The sequence below is a fragment of the Athene cunicularia genome (assembly GCF_003259725.1).
Source record: "Athene cunicularia isolate RWA chromosome 3 unlocalized genomic scaffold, athCun1 chr3_part1, whole genome shotgun sequence".
Classification (NCBI taxonomy): domain Eukaryota; kingdom Metazoa; phylum Chordata; class Aves; order Strigiformes; family Strigidae; genus Athene; species Athene cunicularia.
In genome coordinates, this window is record NW_020799097.1 from 36164207 (window position 1) to 36176961 (window position 12755).

Sequence of the window (12755 nt, forward strand, 5' to 3'; positions counted from 1 at the left end):
GCAGAGCCAGTGAAAGGGACTGAATATCCTACCTGGTAATGTCCAAAGAGGACATAATTATATTGAAATATGGAACGCAAATGAAGATAAACTTCAATAAGTAAGGCTGCACTGATGGTGAAACCTCTGTGAAACGTGTTTTAATATGCAAATACTTCTGTTAAATGTGGTTCAGCACTTCCTTTCCAATAGAGAGGATTTCAGATGGTTAAATTTCCTTTATATTACTGAGCCTATGATAATTTTGTTTTCTTTCATCAAGTAGTACAAACTTCAAGAATAAGCAAACAAATGCACAGCATAGTCGCTCCTACATTCATCAGGAAAAATCCTGAAACAGTGCGATGGTGACTACATCTGCTTTTAAAACTAGTTTTAGTATGCATTTTAAACAAAATACATTACTTTTTAATTTCCCTACATTCATATTAGATTCAAAAAAAATCAATATTTAGTAAGTCTTTATTTTCACTCAAACATTATATGCATTCTTAGCTATAAGGTCGCTACTCACTAATTTATCTGGAGAGCCTTTCGAAGTTATTAATAGCTATTGATACTATTCTCAGCGCAAAGACACTTACAGTGCCAATCCAGCACATCCATCTGTCCAATTACATTTCTAAAGACACTGCAGAAATGATGGTGACTGTTTAAAAGTGGTTCTTAACAGTGAGAGCTCCCTGCAGATCACACAGTTTATTTTAACAATAAAAAAGACCAATCTGAAATTTAAGAAAGATATAATTAAACAAGTGAAATTTTAATTCCACTATATAAGGAAGGCAAACCAGTATTATCTAATTGGAGTACTGCTCTACAAACTACACTGTTTTAATTATTTAAGAATTTCCCATATCTTATTAGCTCCACTAGCACTATAATTGAAGGATATTACAAACTGAAAACACGTATTAAGAAGACATGTGAGAAACGTAACTTCATACACCCTAAAATGTTTTAAAAGCTTTCAAATTAAATACCTTAGCAGTATTTCAGTGACCCCCTCTCCCTCTCTGCTTTCTGGTTAGGGAGTAATATTCTATACAACGTACTTCTCTTTCTGCATTTGTGTTAGAAATACTGTCTCAGTCCTGTAAATATTTAAAAGTGAATCTAAGTTTCACTGCGGCTATATAACCACTGCAGACTGGCTCAGCTGAAATTAAATTCAGATAGACATCTACATGATTAGACCCTAAGCTTTTAAACTAAATGGAGTAACACATCAAAATCACATACAAGTGTCTGCCAGTTTGTAGACATTCCAAGAAAAAAAGTTCAGTCTGACTAAAACCTCAGAATGTACAGATAGAACAATAACAGCAATAAACTGAGCCTTTAAAGCAGTACATGACTAACTACATGGGCTGCACAACTTGAGACTGAAGACTGTCAGAGAAGTACCACTGCAGAATCAAAATTGAGAGGCCATATATCTTTGGACTGAATACCTACAGAAGTTAAATTTTTCTATTCACTTACTTATTACAATTTTAATGGAGCAGTTTATATGGCCCAAAATTATTATTTTCTAAGTGTCCCTTGCTTGAATTGTCTGCTTTGATACTGATTATTCATTACACGTATTGCACTCTAATCTTCAATTAACTCAGTTCATCAAGTTTCTTTACAGAAAAAAGTCGATGTCCTCCTAGGAGGGACTGTGCAGACAAATTGCTGCAGGAAAGCAAAAGGATTGGAACACTAGGAATGTCCAGTTTATGATTCTTTCTCACCTTTATCTCACCTATCAAACCTGGCAATGTCTGCAGGCTCTGGCACTATGGGTATTTCTAAGGAGTCTGACAGGGTCAGAGATACTGGTACCTAACTCAGGAACATTGCAATCTAGTATAATCTACAAAACAAAGGCCATGAAACTTCCCTTAATATACATTTTAGCTAAGAGATCTTCCTCAGAAGAATTTCCCATTTTACTATAGAATATGTCTTTTCAGAGACAGAGAACCCAAGTAGAACATATAACAGCTTGCTGTAAAATGTTAACTAGACCCACTGCCATACATTTGCTCCCTAAAGACCAAGGATTTAGGATTATAGTTTGACCAGTTAGTGATACTTTTCTCTGCTAAACTGAAGACCCATCTTTTACCAATTTTTTTTTTTTTTTTCAATCCTCATTTGGGCAGTTACAAGCAGCTATCAGATCACTCACTAGCTGCTTTTTTTAAAAATGCATTTTAATTTACGTAAAGAAACACCTTATTTCATTCACCTGAAGGCATATTTTCCAATCCTTTAACCATTTTCATGGCTCTTTTCTGGATCCTCGACAAACATTTAAATCAGCCTGTTTTAAATCCCCGCCACTTTCCATCACAGAAGAATTCTGTATTATTACAATAACATCATAGAACCAGTAGTGGTTATGATTGGCAAGAAAACAAATAGGTATGTTACTGGTAAAGCTAAGGATGACACATACACACAATACCATGTAACAGTTACTAAAGCCTGGCACAAAAAAGCACAACAGGTGGCCTGATTTAAGTAATTTTTTTTAAAATACAGAAGAGTACAGAAAAAACATGTTTACTTTGATCTTCAAGAATGCATGGAAATATCAGAGTTAAGTATTTGTCTACCTTCAAGCTTTAACTAGCCAAGAAGAAACAACTTTGGGCTGAGAACAATAGACATCAACATTTATGGCAAATCACTGTCATTTTAACAAGCTATGAAACATCAAGCTAACATGCAAAAATAAAAATATTCAGTATCAAACCCCATGAATAATGAAAACATATACTCTGAAAAACAAAACAACAAAATCCACATATTTTAAAAGTTTGCCAATGAAGCTATACGAATCCTGTTGCACTCAGAAATGAGGTGCCTGCCCCAAACCCAAAAGGACTACAGACAAGACTAAGAGGTACTGCCTATAACCAGATGTGGGGTGGGGTTTTTTTGTTGTTTTTTATTTTTTTTTAATTTCAGGGCTTTGTAATTCACTGTTTAGTCTTTTTTAAACCTATATACAGAAAAATAAAATCAAAATACTACACAGCTAAGAATCTCCTGAAGCTAATGAACACCTGTGCAATATGCATATATTTCATAAATTCCCATTAAAATAATAGGAATACCTAACCTCAATTTGTTGTTAAAAGGTCAGATGTATTTTTGCTAGTATTCCTGTTATTCCAACTAGCATGCTAGTCTTCTTGGGACTCCCATCATTCAATCACTAATACCATATTCTCTTTGTGCCTGTACAGAGCAGATACACTTGTTTCAAGGCAAAGCTAATAACTGAATTATTATGAAGTTCAGGAGCCATATCAATTCACCATTAAGTTGCGGTATTTTCAAGTCTAAAAGATTGACTTGTTCAAATTATTTTTGATTTACATCCTCTGTTGATTATGATTATTTGTGAGGACAGTGCAAACACTCTGCTTCAAGGAATAAAAAAAATATAATCCTCATTAAAGCTTACACAAGATTTGCAAGACAGCAAGCCCTTGAGGCACGTGGCATTCTTCTGTTCGTCACCTTATTTCTCCAAAGATCAGAAAAGCAAGATGCATTCCTAGTGCAGTGATACCTGCATTCCTTTTCTTAAATGTTACAAGTTATGGAATAAATAGATAAAGAAAACAGATGGAAAAAAAAAACCCAACCAACCCATGGGATGCAAGTTTATGAACTAGTTGCAGAACTCTATGAACCAGCCCATGACTCCATATTTCTAAAGAAATAAAAGTGCTGCATAAAACACTTCAATAAACTTTCCTTCCACACTGTTTTGTTTGGGGTTATTTTGTTGTTTGTGTTGTTGTTGTTGTTTTGTTTTTTTTTTTTCTTTTTTAATTGAAACTTTTATTCAAATTTCTCTGGTCTTAGCCAAAACTATTCTGGAGAGCTCAGACTGGAGATGTCACTACTCCACACAGAAGTGGTGGGTTCTGGTCCTATGAAAATCGTTGTAGGAGTGTCATTAAGCAGTAATACAAACACAAGATTTATGCACATTCAACGTTGCAATAACAGATTAGACTACTGGCCCATCTAGTGTGATTCAGTGGATGATCACAGCATAAATCTTCTCCATAAACAGATTTTTTTTTATTAGATTCTCTCAGTTAGACGATAACAACCTTGAAAAATGTGAAGGATTATTAATAACAGTTTAATAATAACTCTGCAAGGCCTTATCCACTGTAGAGACGTGTCAGCATACACGGGACGGTAAATTCAGCACTGATGTATGTCTTGCTAATGTGCTAACACAGCACAAGGTTACTGATGCTTAGCTACACAGCAAATGTAAACAATTTATATTGCTGCTCTCGTAACACAGAATGATTTGGGTTGCAGGTGCGCATTTAGAGACTCCTAGATGCACTGACTGAACATGTATGAAAACCAGCAATAGCAAGTGAAATCTACCTAAAAACAATACCAGAAAGCTACTGGAGAACATTTATGAGAAGCTGCACAGAAGTCTCTCTGATAAACTACTCACTTTTTCTGTTTGCATCAGCATGAAGATGCTGCTCATCAATTTTATTTTACAGAAGGATGAATGAGGTAGGAATTATGAGTAAAAACTACAAAAGGAGTTATTGAAATATATTTGCTCCTATTTTCAAAGTTCAGGGGCAGAAGTAAAATGTATAGTTGCGAGATATTTAAGGTCTTCCATTAGCCTAACACAAATACATCAGTCAAAACCTCCAAAGAAAAATAATACTGCAAAACACTTAGAATTTTTTTCCTAACATGCCTTTGACATCAGCAAAGATGACGAATCTTCAGTGGGAATAGAAAAAAACACCCAACACCATAAAAAGAGACTAATTTTTAACTGATGATTTTCAAAGCATGAACTGAATGAGAAAATGTTCTTATACCTAAAGATGGCCAGAAGAACAATCAGTGTCTGAATCTTTCACTCACTAAGCATGCAGTAGAAAAATCATCAGTTTGGCAGTTAGATAATGCCATATGCAAATGACTGATACAACTACATCTCTTCTCTTTAACAGCCGTGTTACCTTTCATGGTAACATATGGCCCCCAAATCTAAGACTCTCCGGTGTCTTCTGCAATGCAGTTTCTCACTCTTGATCAAAAATTCATGGATCACTGAAACTGAGATTAGACAGAATAGAAGAAAAATCTGACCTAAATATGAAAGCATTTGGGGGTATTATATGTGTAGGTATTTCTACTGGGCATATCTGTTCCTGGTAAACTACTAAATATTAAATGCATACCCAAAAAATATGGTTATGACATCTCCTATTTACATCCCACCTATTCAATTTAGCACCTTTATTTCTTTTTTTTTTTTTCCTTTAGAGTACCATAAACCATTTAAAAACAGGGTATTACAATGATGCTCTAGGAATAGAAGGACATAAAATCTCGTCTAGAGAGAAGATTTACTGGCTCAACAGAAAAAGTGAAAAACATGGGTTATAAATTCCTTTCTTCCAGCAACATCCTGTGAGCATTTAGAAAGCAATAAAACAATCTCTCATATTTGCTGAAACTGGGAGAGGGAAACAAGGAGATGGTATCTGTAAGTAGATTTAAAAAAAAAAAAAAAAAGAAAACCATCATGGTCAAGAATGCAAACTGAAGTATAACATATACAAGAGCTGGAAGAAGATGCTTTTGAGATGCTGCAGAAAGAGATAAGAGGAATATGAAAATATGATGGAAACAAATCAAATGGTTAAGTGTCCACGACTATGCTGAAACAGAGGAGTACATGTGGGAGGTGGATGGATAGAGTGAAACTAGGGAAGAAACTCATGGTACAAGCAGACACAATGCCACAGGGAGAAAGAATGCTCCAGGGCAGGAGTTAAGGATCAAACCACTGAAATTATTCAAGTACATAAAGAAAGGAGTTGAGTTGCAGGCATATAAATGAGTTAATCTGACAGAACCAAGAGCAGTTAATGCCCACAAGTGTGCCATTACCTTGCATCAAATGCAAGCCAAACTGAGGTACCTTATACCCCCTCACCTTCCATGAGCAAAAGGTAAGCTAGCTCATTGTTTATCTTGAGATCCAAGCATGAACAATGGAAGTTAATGAAAAACACACTACAATCAATTCATCTCTATGCTTGCCTTGGAGCTGCTTATTGCTTTATCTCCAGTCTAGGATTCAGTCCTGGAAATCCCCAAAGAGCTGACACCTAAGTTTTGGCAGGCCTGAATTTCAGAGATGCCTTCATTTATGTCCTGAAAATGCCACAAGACCTAGAAGTCCATAGACGCAGAAGCACTTGAGTCTTGACAAAACTGAGCACAGTTGTACTTACCTGCCACCTAAACAAGATCCAAAAACTATGCATCCCACATCTATATCTTCCTAAAGGAGATGTCAGTCAGATAGTCTCACACGAGTTCCTTATGAAATGCAATAGTAGCTTCAGCTTTGTTTCCAAATACAGCCTCAGAAAGCAAACCCCAAAGCAAAACACGTAACAGTTCACTGGTCAGAGAAGTCTTTTACCTTCTCTACAAACTACATCCTATGTTTCCTCCACCTTTTTCTACTAACCATCCTTATGCAGCCTTTGACAATCTTTCCTGGTTGAACAGGATAATTCAGCATAGCTGCCCTGCATACAACCTCTTCTGCTCTTCCACAGGTATAACCATGGATCAGATCTGCCCTTACAAGCACACCAACTTCTGTGCTCCAGGAACGCTCCACTCATACCAACAGTCTTTAAAAGCCAAAGCCCTCATTCTTTTTAAGGCCAATTCTTTCTAGCTAATGAACTGTCATTTAGTTCCAATTTTTCAGGCCATTCATTTTTAGTGCCATTTGCCTTACCTCAAAAAATTCTTCAGCACACACCACATCCCTGCACCTGTCGTCGCCCCCCCCATCTTGCATCCTAGCATTCTTCCTCCAAAAGTTCTCTCCATGGTCACTTGGAGCCCTTTAATTCATTCACCTTTCAACTAAACACTCCCTTAATCCTCTTGATATGGATCAAGTAACTCCAAAAACCTGTCTGGACTGGCAGAGGAAAAAGTGGAGTCTTATCTCACCCACTCCTCATGGCCCCAGATCTACAAGACCTTAAAATGAACTACATCCTATGTTTCCTACACCTTTCTCTACTAACCATCCTTATGCAGCCTTTGAGAATCTTTCCTGGTTGCACAGGATAATATAGCATAGCTGCCTTGCATACAACCTCTTCTGCTCTTCCACAGGTACAATCATAACCCTGCTACCTGCCTCTTCACCCCGAGCACAGCATAAATACAGAATGACTACCGTGATCAACTAGTCAAGTTTCTCTAACTACAGACAGCTACCTACTTCAATCACTATGCTCGATCAATTTACCTATCCAGTGCAGTCCCAGGATGAATGCATCTGTGGCATGCCACAGATATTTCAACTGCTCAAGAATTCTTCACCTCTTGTTGTAGTATGTGGCTCCAGAACCACATGCTGATTTGCACCTCACTAATGGCATGCAGCCTTAGCTGAGAAACATGATCTGCCAAGAACTCCACAATAGTAATTTACAGTGTGCTGCAATTTTAAACTTCTAGTCATTTGGCCTTCTGCAGTAGGTATGAAGATCATGAAATCAGCTTGGTTAAATTTCGTATAAAGCCATTTTCCATTTTTTTTTCCATGGAATCTGCTTTAAGAGTCTTCATAACATTTTCCTTCCTCCAAAGATTTCAAAATATTCTATTACACTGCCTTAAAAGGAATTTTCAGAAGTTCAGTTATATTCTTGCCATTTTGTTCAAACATTTGCTTTTTCTTCCAGAATATGCTGATCAGTGTTCAAACTTCAGATCACATTCTTGCTGGTGCTCTTCAGGCTTTTTTCTGGTTCATCTCTTCACTGAAGCTGAGAGTTGCAGATGGTCACCTGCAACTCCTCCCTCCTTCATATTAGGAAAAAGTAGTCTTCCACTCATAACTCAGCTCTTCATCCATAGTGTTAGCTTTGCTTCAGGCTACTCCTTCAGGTTTGAGTTCTTGAAGTTTAGTGATCCAAAATCTCTAAGCAGACGTTTCCACTTCAGTAATATAATTTTCTGTCTGATGTTTCCATTTCCAAAGGTGCTTTGTATCTGTTTTGTTCTGATTATCTGTCTTTCAAATTCCGCAATCTTGATATAAATCTCTTGGTGATGAAACATGGGTGTAATTTCCTTCAAACACCCAGCAAATTGTCTTCAATACCAAGAGCTGTTTTTTCTTCATTAATGAAGTCCCTCCCTCCACTGACAGGCAGTTAAATGTGATGCTTTATGGAACAAATCAAGTAAACTAGGATGTTCCTTTTGCTGAGTTTGGTTGACAATAAACTCACATAATCTAGCATTTAACATTCTTTACTTCTGTAACCAATTTCTCCCGGTGCTGCTTCTGCTACAGGTTTTTCTTTGTGCTTCTTCTCCAAAACAGCCAAACCCAATTACACTAGCTTCTCCAGTTTCTGGTGTGTTTCTTCCTGTCTATCTAATCCTTGTGTTTTATGGTCACAGATATAAAAAACAGTTCCCTTGAGAAGAAAATTGTAACTGCCAGACAAGTATCATAGCCAAATCTCCAAGTCTTATGCTTAGCCAACCCTCCAAAGGCTTAGGAACACACTCTGCTTTGTTTCTGTGAAACAGGCTTCATGAATCTTCATCTCATCCTTCGTTCTCTCTCCCCATTATCACCCTCTGAAGAACTTTTATTTGGATTCTACTTGCCTCCAGGTTTGGCACAAATTCTCATATACAACAAAGTACTACCTGCACTCAGACTGTTCTGCTAACCATCCAATTAACTTTACTCAAGCATAAACTTTCAGGATCTTTTGGCTACTTGGTTTCTGCATAGGGAAACGAAGAAGGGAGAAGAAAAAGAAGAAACATGTTTTCTTCCAGTTCTGTTCCCTGGACTGAGAATGAAAACTGAACCTGAACTTCCTGAGCATTCTTAACTTAGTCTCAAGATCTTTCTGGCAAAACTTTTTACGGCAATTGCAGTTCCCATGGGAAGCTGCTCCACTGGTTCACTTTTAGGCCAAGCAGCTGTGTGTTTCACATCCTCATTGCCCTATACTCGGGACCCATCTGATAAAAGCCCCCTTGATATTTCTCCTGAACAAGATGCTACTAGAAGACTATTCTACCACTAAAGTGAAAGTTCACATCTTTCTCCTCTCTCCTTTCCTCCTGATGGAAAAAGTCTGTAATCTTATTAACTGCAACAGCTGTAAATAGTTGCTGTTCCAAAGCAGTCCCACGTGGGCTGTGATGACCCTGCCTCCTTTTAAGTCTGAGCTCCAAGAACAACCATTCTCACCCAAAGTAGGTAAAGCCTTCTGTCCTTTAGCTCAATAGATTCAAATTAACTAGTTTTTCTAAAACAAAGTTTTTTGATACAAGGTTTCACAAGTCTCATTTTTGAGCCACAGTCTCTCACTCCCCCTCCCCAACTGCCAATGGTTTCTTCACCCATGTTTGGAGATTTCCACATTTTTCTTTCCTGGATTGTGTCCTGAGTTATTCACCTTAATAGTTCCCCTGGACTCAGCCTGGAACCTCCCTTTAAGTCACTTGCTCAGTCATCTAATCACACCCTTAATCCTTCCTGGCAGATCTAACCCCAACCAGCTACCCGAGTCGAGAAAAAGGTGGCAGCCCTGCCCTAGCTATTACATGTAACCAATCCCATGCCCTTACAGAAATAATGGAATTCCTAGATCATCTTTCCTGATAGTAACTGTTCCACCGACCACCTTTTTTTTTTTTTTTTTTTTTACTAAGACCACGTTTTTGTCCCTTCTATCTCTCCTTTAAGTTTATGGCTTCCTAAATGATCTCCTTCAGTCTTTTCAGGTGAAAATATGGTTACAATGGATTTTAGGCTTTCATGAAAGGGGTCTAAAAAGATAGTCAAGGAAGGAGAGAAAAATAGTAGTTTTTCAACAAATTAACAAGCAATAATATTAAGCTAAGGCTGAAAGTGTAATTGATAACATATATGGGGAAAAGAGTCACAGAATAGTTATTATTCCCAAATGTGAGATTGAAAAAAACCAAAACCACAAACAAAAGAGCTTTAGATAGCACACAATGCTAAAATAATTGTGACATCAATTTAAAAAAAAAAATCCACTTAGGCTCATCATAAACTTAGTCTTTTGGGGTTCTTTTTGGTCACACAAAAGGTCAGTTGCTTTTTCAATAGCACAAACCAGGGGAGGAAAAAAAAAAAGACCAAATCTTTACAGCACAAAAATAAAGCAGCACACAACTCAGTGGGATGTTCTGGCACAGTTCTACACAAGTCTCATCACAGAAGTCTGGAGCAGTATTAGAAAACACCTGCTGGCAGGACAATCCTGATGAATACTGAGACAGGGCTAAAGACAGACTTGTGTGTCCAACAAAAAATGGAAGTAGAACTGGAGAGAATAAGTAAATTTGGTTTTATATGAATGAGAAGTTTTTGTGTAGGAGTAGTAGTGGGAATACAATTTCTTCACATTTTATTGTGTAATTTTGCTGTGTGGTAGTGTTTCAGTATGATTTATTGTGTAATGCTACTGTATGGCATCATTTGTTGAGCAACTTTGCTGCGTGGTATAGTTTTTTTTATTTAATGATATTGAACATTAGGCAATGGTCTTGCATGCCATAATTTGTGTTTTCTGTTGAGTAATATCACTGCCATAGTTCTTAACACAAAGGTGAATTGCATGAATTCACATAACAGTGTTGAATTAATGTTTTTAACATATATTCACTCAGAGATGGCAAATGGACACTATTTTTTTCTGAACAAAAACACATGCAGAAAAGCTGCAAACTGAGCAGGTATTTAAGCGGAACTCAGGGCATTAAGATACAATTTCATTAAATAGCAATGCAGCATTGCCTCATAAATGACACTTTTTCATCCGGAGCTACCTTGTAACCGCATTGTGCACTATTACATCCATAGCCAACTGTGAAAACTACAACAGGACCTTGTTTTACGTACTACGAGGTATAAACAAGAACTTTTGATGTGACTTAGGCTCTATCCAAACCATCCTTGCAGGGACCTGCTGAAATCCAAAACCTGAACAAGAAACTCTCCACCCCATATGCAAAATGCAAGTGATTACTTCATTACAGTACGATCCCGTGTTAACAGCAACACTAGTGAACTTAGAGCAATAATTAAAAATTTTGCATTAGTATGATAGTAAAAAAAGCACATTTTATATGTCATCACAATGTCATCCTACTACTGCTTAACATTCTCTAAAGAGGCAGAAGGAAGAAGTAAAAGTCTGCTCTATATATAGTCTTAATGTAAGTTACTTATCTTTACATTCCTTACATACACTTGCCTTTTCACCTTTTTTTTTTCCCCAATCATTTTTGGTTACAACAAATATGGTCTATATACAGACTTAAATAACATGTTTGAAGCTCAGGAAATCAACTTTATACCCACACCTATTTTTATATCCATCTGAAAATGCTGCCGATTGGCTAGAACAGCATCTCTTTCACACACTACCTGGCAGTCTATGAACAACTGTATGTTGCAAGAGGCAGAGAAAGAGAGCAAACAGTGGTAGATTACAATGCAGTGCTGCTGCAAGCATTTTATTTGATCTCATATTCTGGCAGGTTTTAAATACAGAAGAAAAAAATATGTACACAGGCTTAATTTTTTAAATGTGGCAAAACCCAGAGGGAAGGCAAATTGTGAAAAAGTGAGCTCTCTCCATCTATAACATAAGATTAATTTATTATCTGACAGATGGCAGAAGGGAGGGGGGTGGAAAAGAAAAGACTGCTGATGCAGAGAGCTTCCCCGTCTGTAATGAAGGCCCCACATTCTCACTTATCATACTACCACAAAATACGTCCATAGTTGCATTCACTCCAGAGTTTTACTCCATGTATTTCTAGGTTTACATCAAAATCGCCTAGACCTCATTGCTGTGCGGACAACTGAAAAATTAAGAAAATATCCAAAGAGTTGATTCTTCTCTCAGCTGCCCAAGGTGACTCACAATAGCAACTACGAAAGCTGCGACTCTACCCTGATTGTTTCATTTGACCAAGGAGAGTGAGCCATTCACACTGACCAATACTTCCAGAGCTACCTGTCTTTGTAGCAAGTTACCATCTCATTTGCTGTCCCAGCACTAAAAGCTCCTTTTTCACATTTCTCCATACTCCAAGACATTTTCTCTTCCTTCAGCATCTTCCACACTGGAGTCATTGGGTGCCAATATAAAAATGGAGCATATTGAAAAGGGAAAACAGCAGAACTAACCCAAACACACTTAGCATAAAAAGAAAAGCTTCTGCACGGACGGTAACAATCATTTCCTCATTTAGCTTGCTGAACTCCACGCGATGCTGTCACAGGACTCCCACCTGCCGCAGAAGCCTAAGGCGGCCTGAGCTCCAGTGCGAATTACCGGACACGAATTAGCTCCGACACCGGGTTCCCGTATGATCACCCCAAGGCAGGCTGTGGTGAGTGGGAACCAGAGGAACGGCAGCTCTGGGAAGCAGATTTTGCTACACCCAACCCGCGGGCGCCCCGGGGACACCCTCACCTTGCCACCAAGAGATGCCCCACGCACGCCGGGCCGTTATACGGGATTAAGACAGATAAACAAACAAAGCACGCAAGCACACCCAGAAGGACAAGAAGGAGAAGCGGGTGCGGAGGGGCCTGGCCCCCGCCGCCGGCCCAGGCCCAGGGACCC

At 38.0% G+C, this 12755-nt stretch overlaps 1 protein-coding gene across 1 annotated transcript in view; it reads left to right on the top strand.

Moving 5' to 3' along the window:
• The first annotated feature begins 38 nt into the window (after positions 1-38).
• Positions 39-12755, top strand: part of LOC113477649 — a 14550-nt gene continuing 1833 nt past the window's right edge. The window contains exon 1 of the mRNA XM_026844089.1: positions 39-100. Within this exon, the coding sequence (XP_026699890.1) occupies positions 39-100 (62 nt within the window). The remainder of the gene's footprint in view (positions 101-12755) is intronic.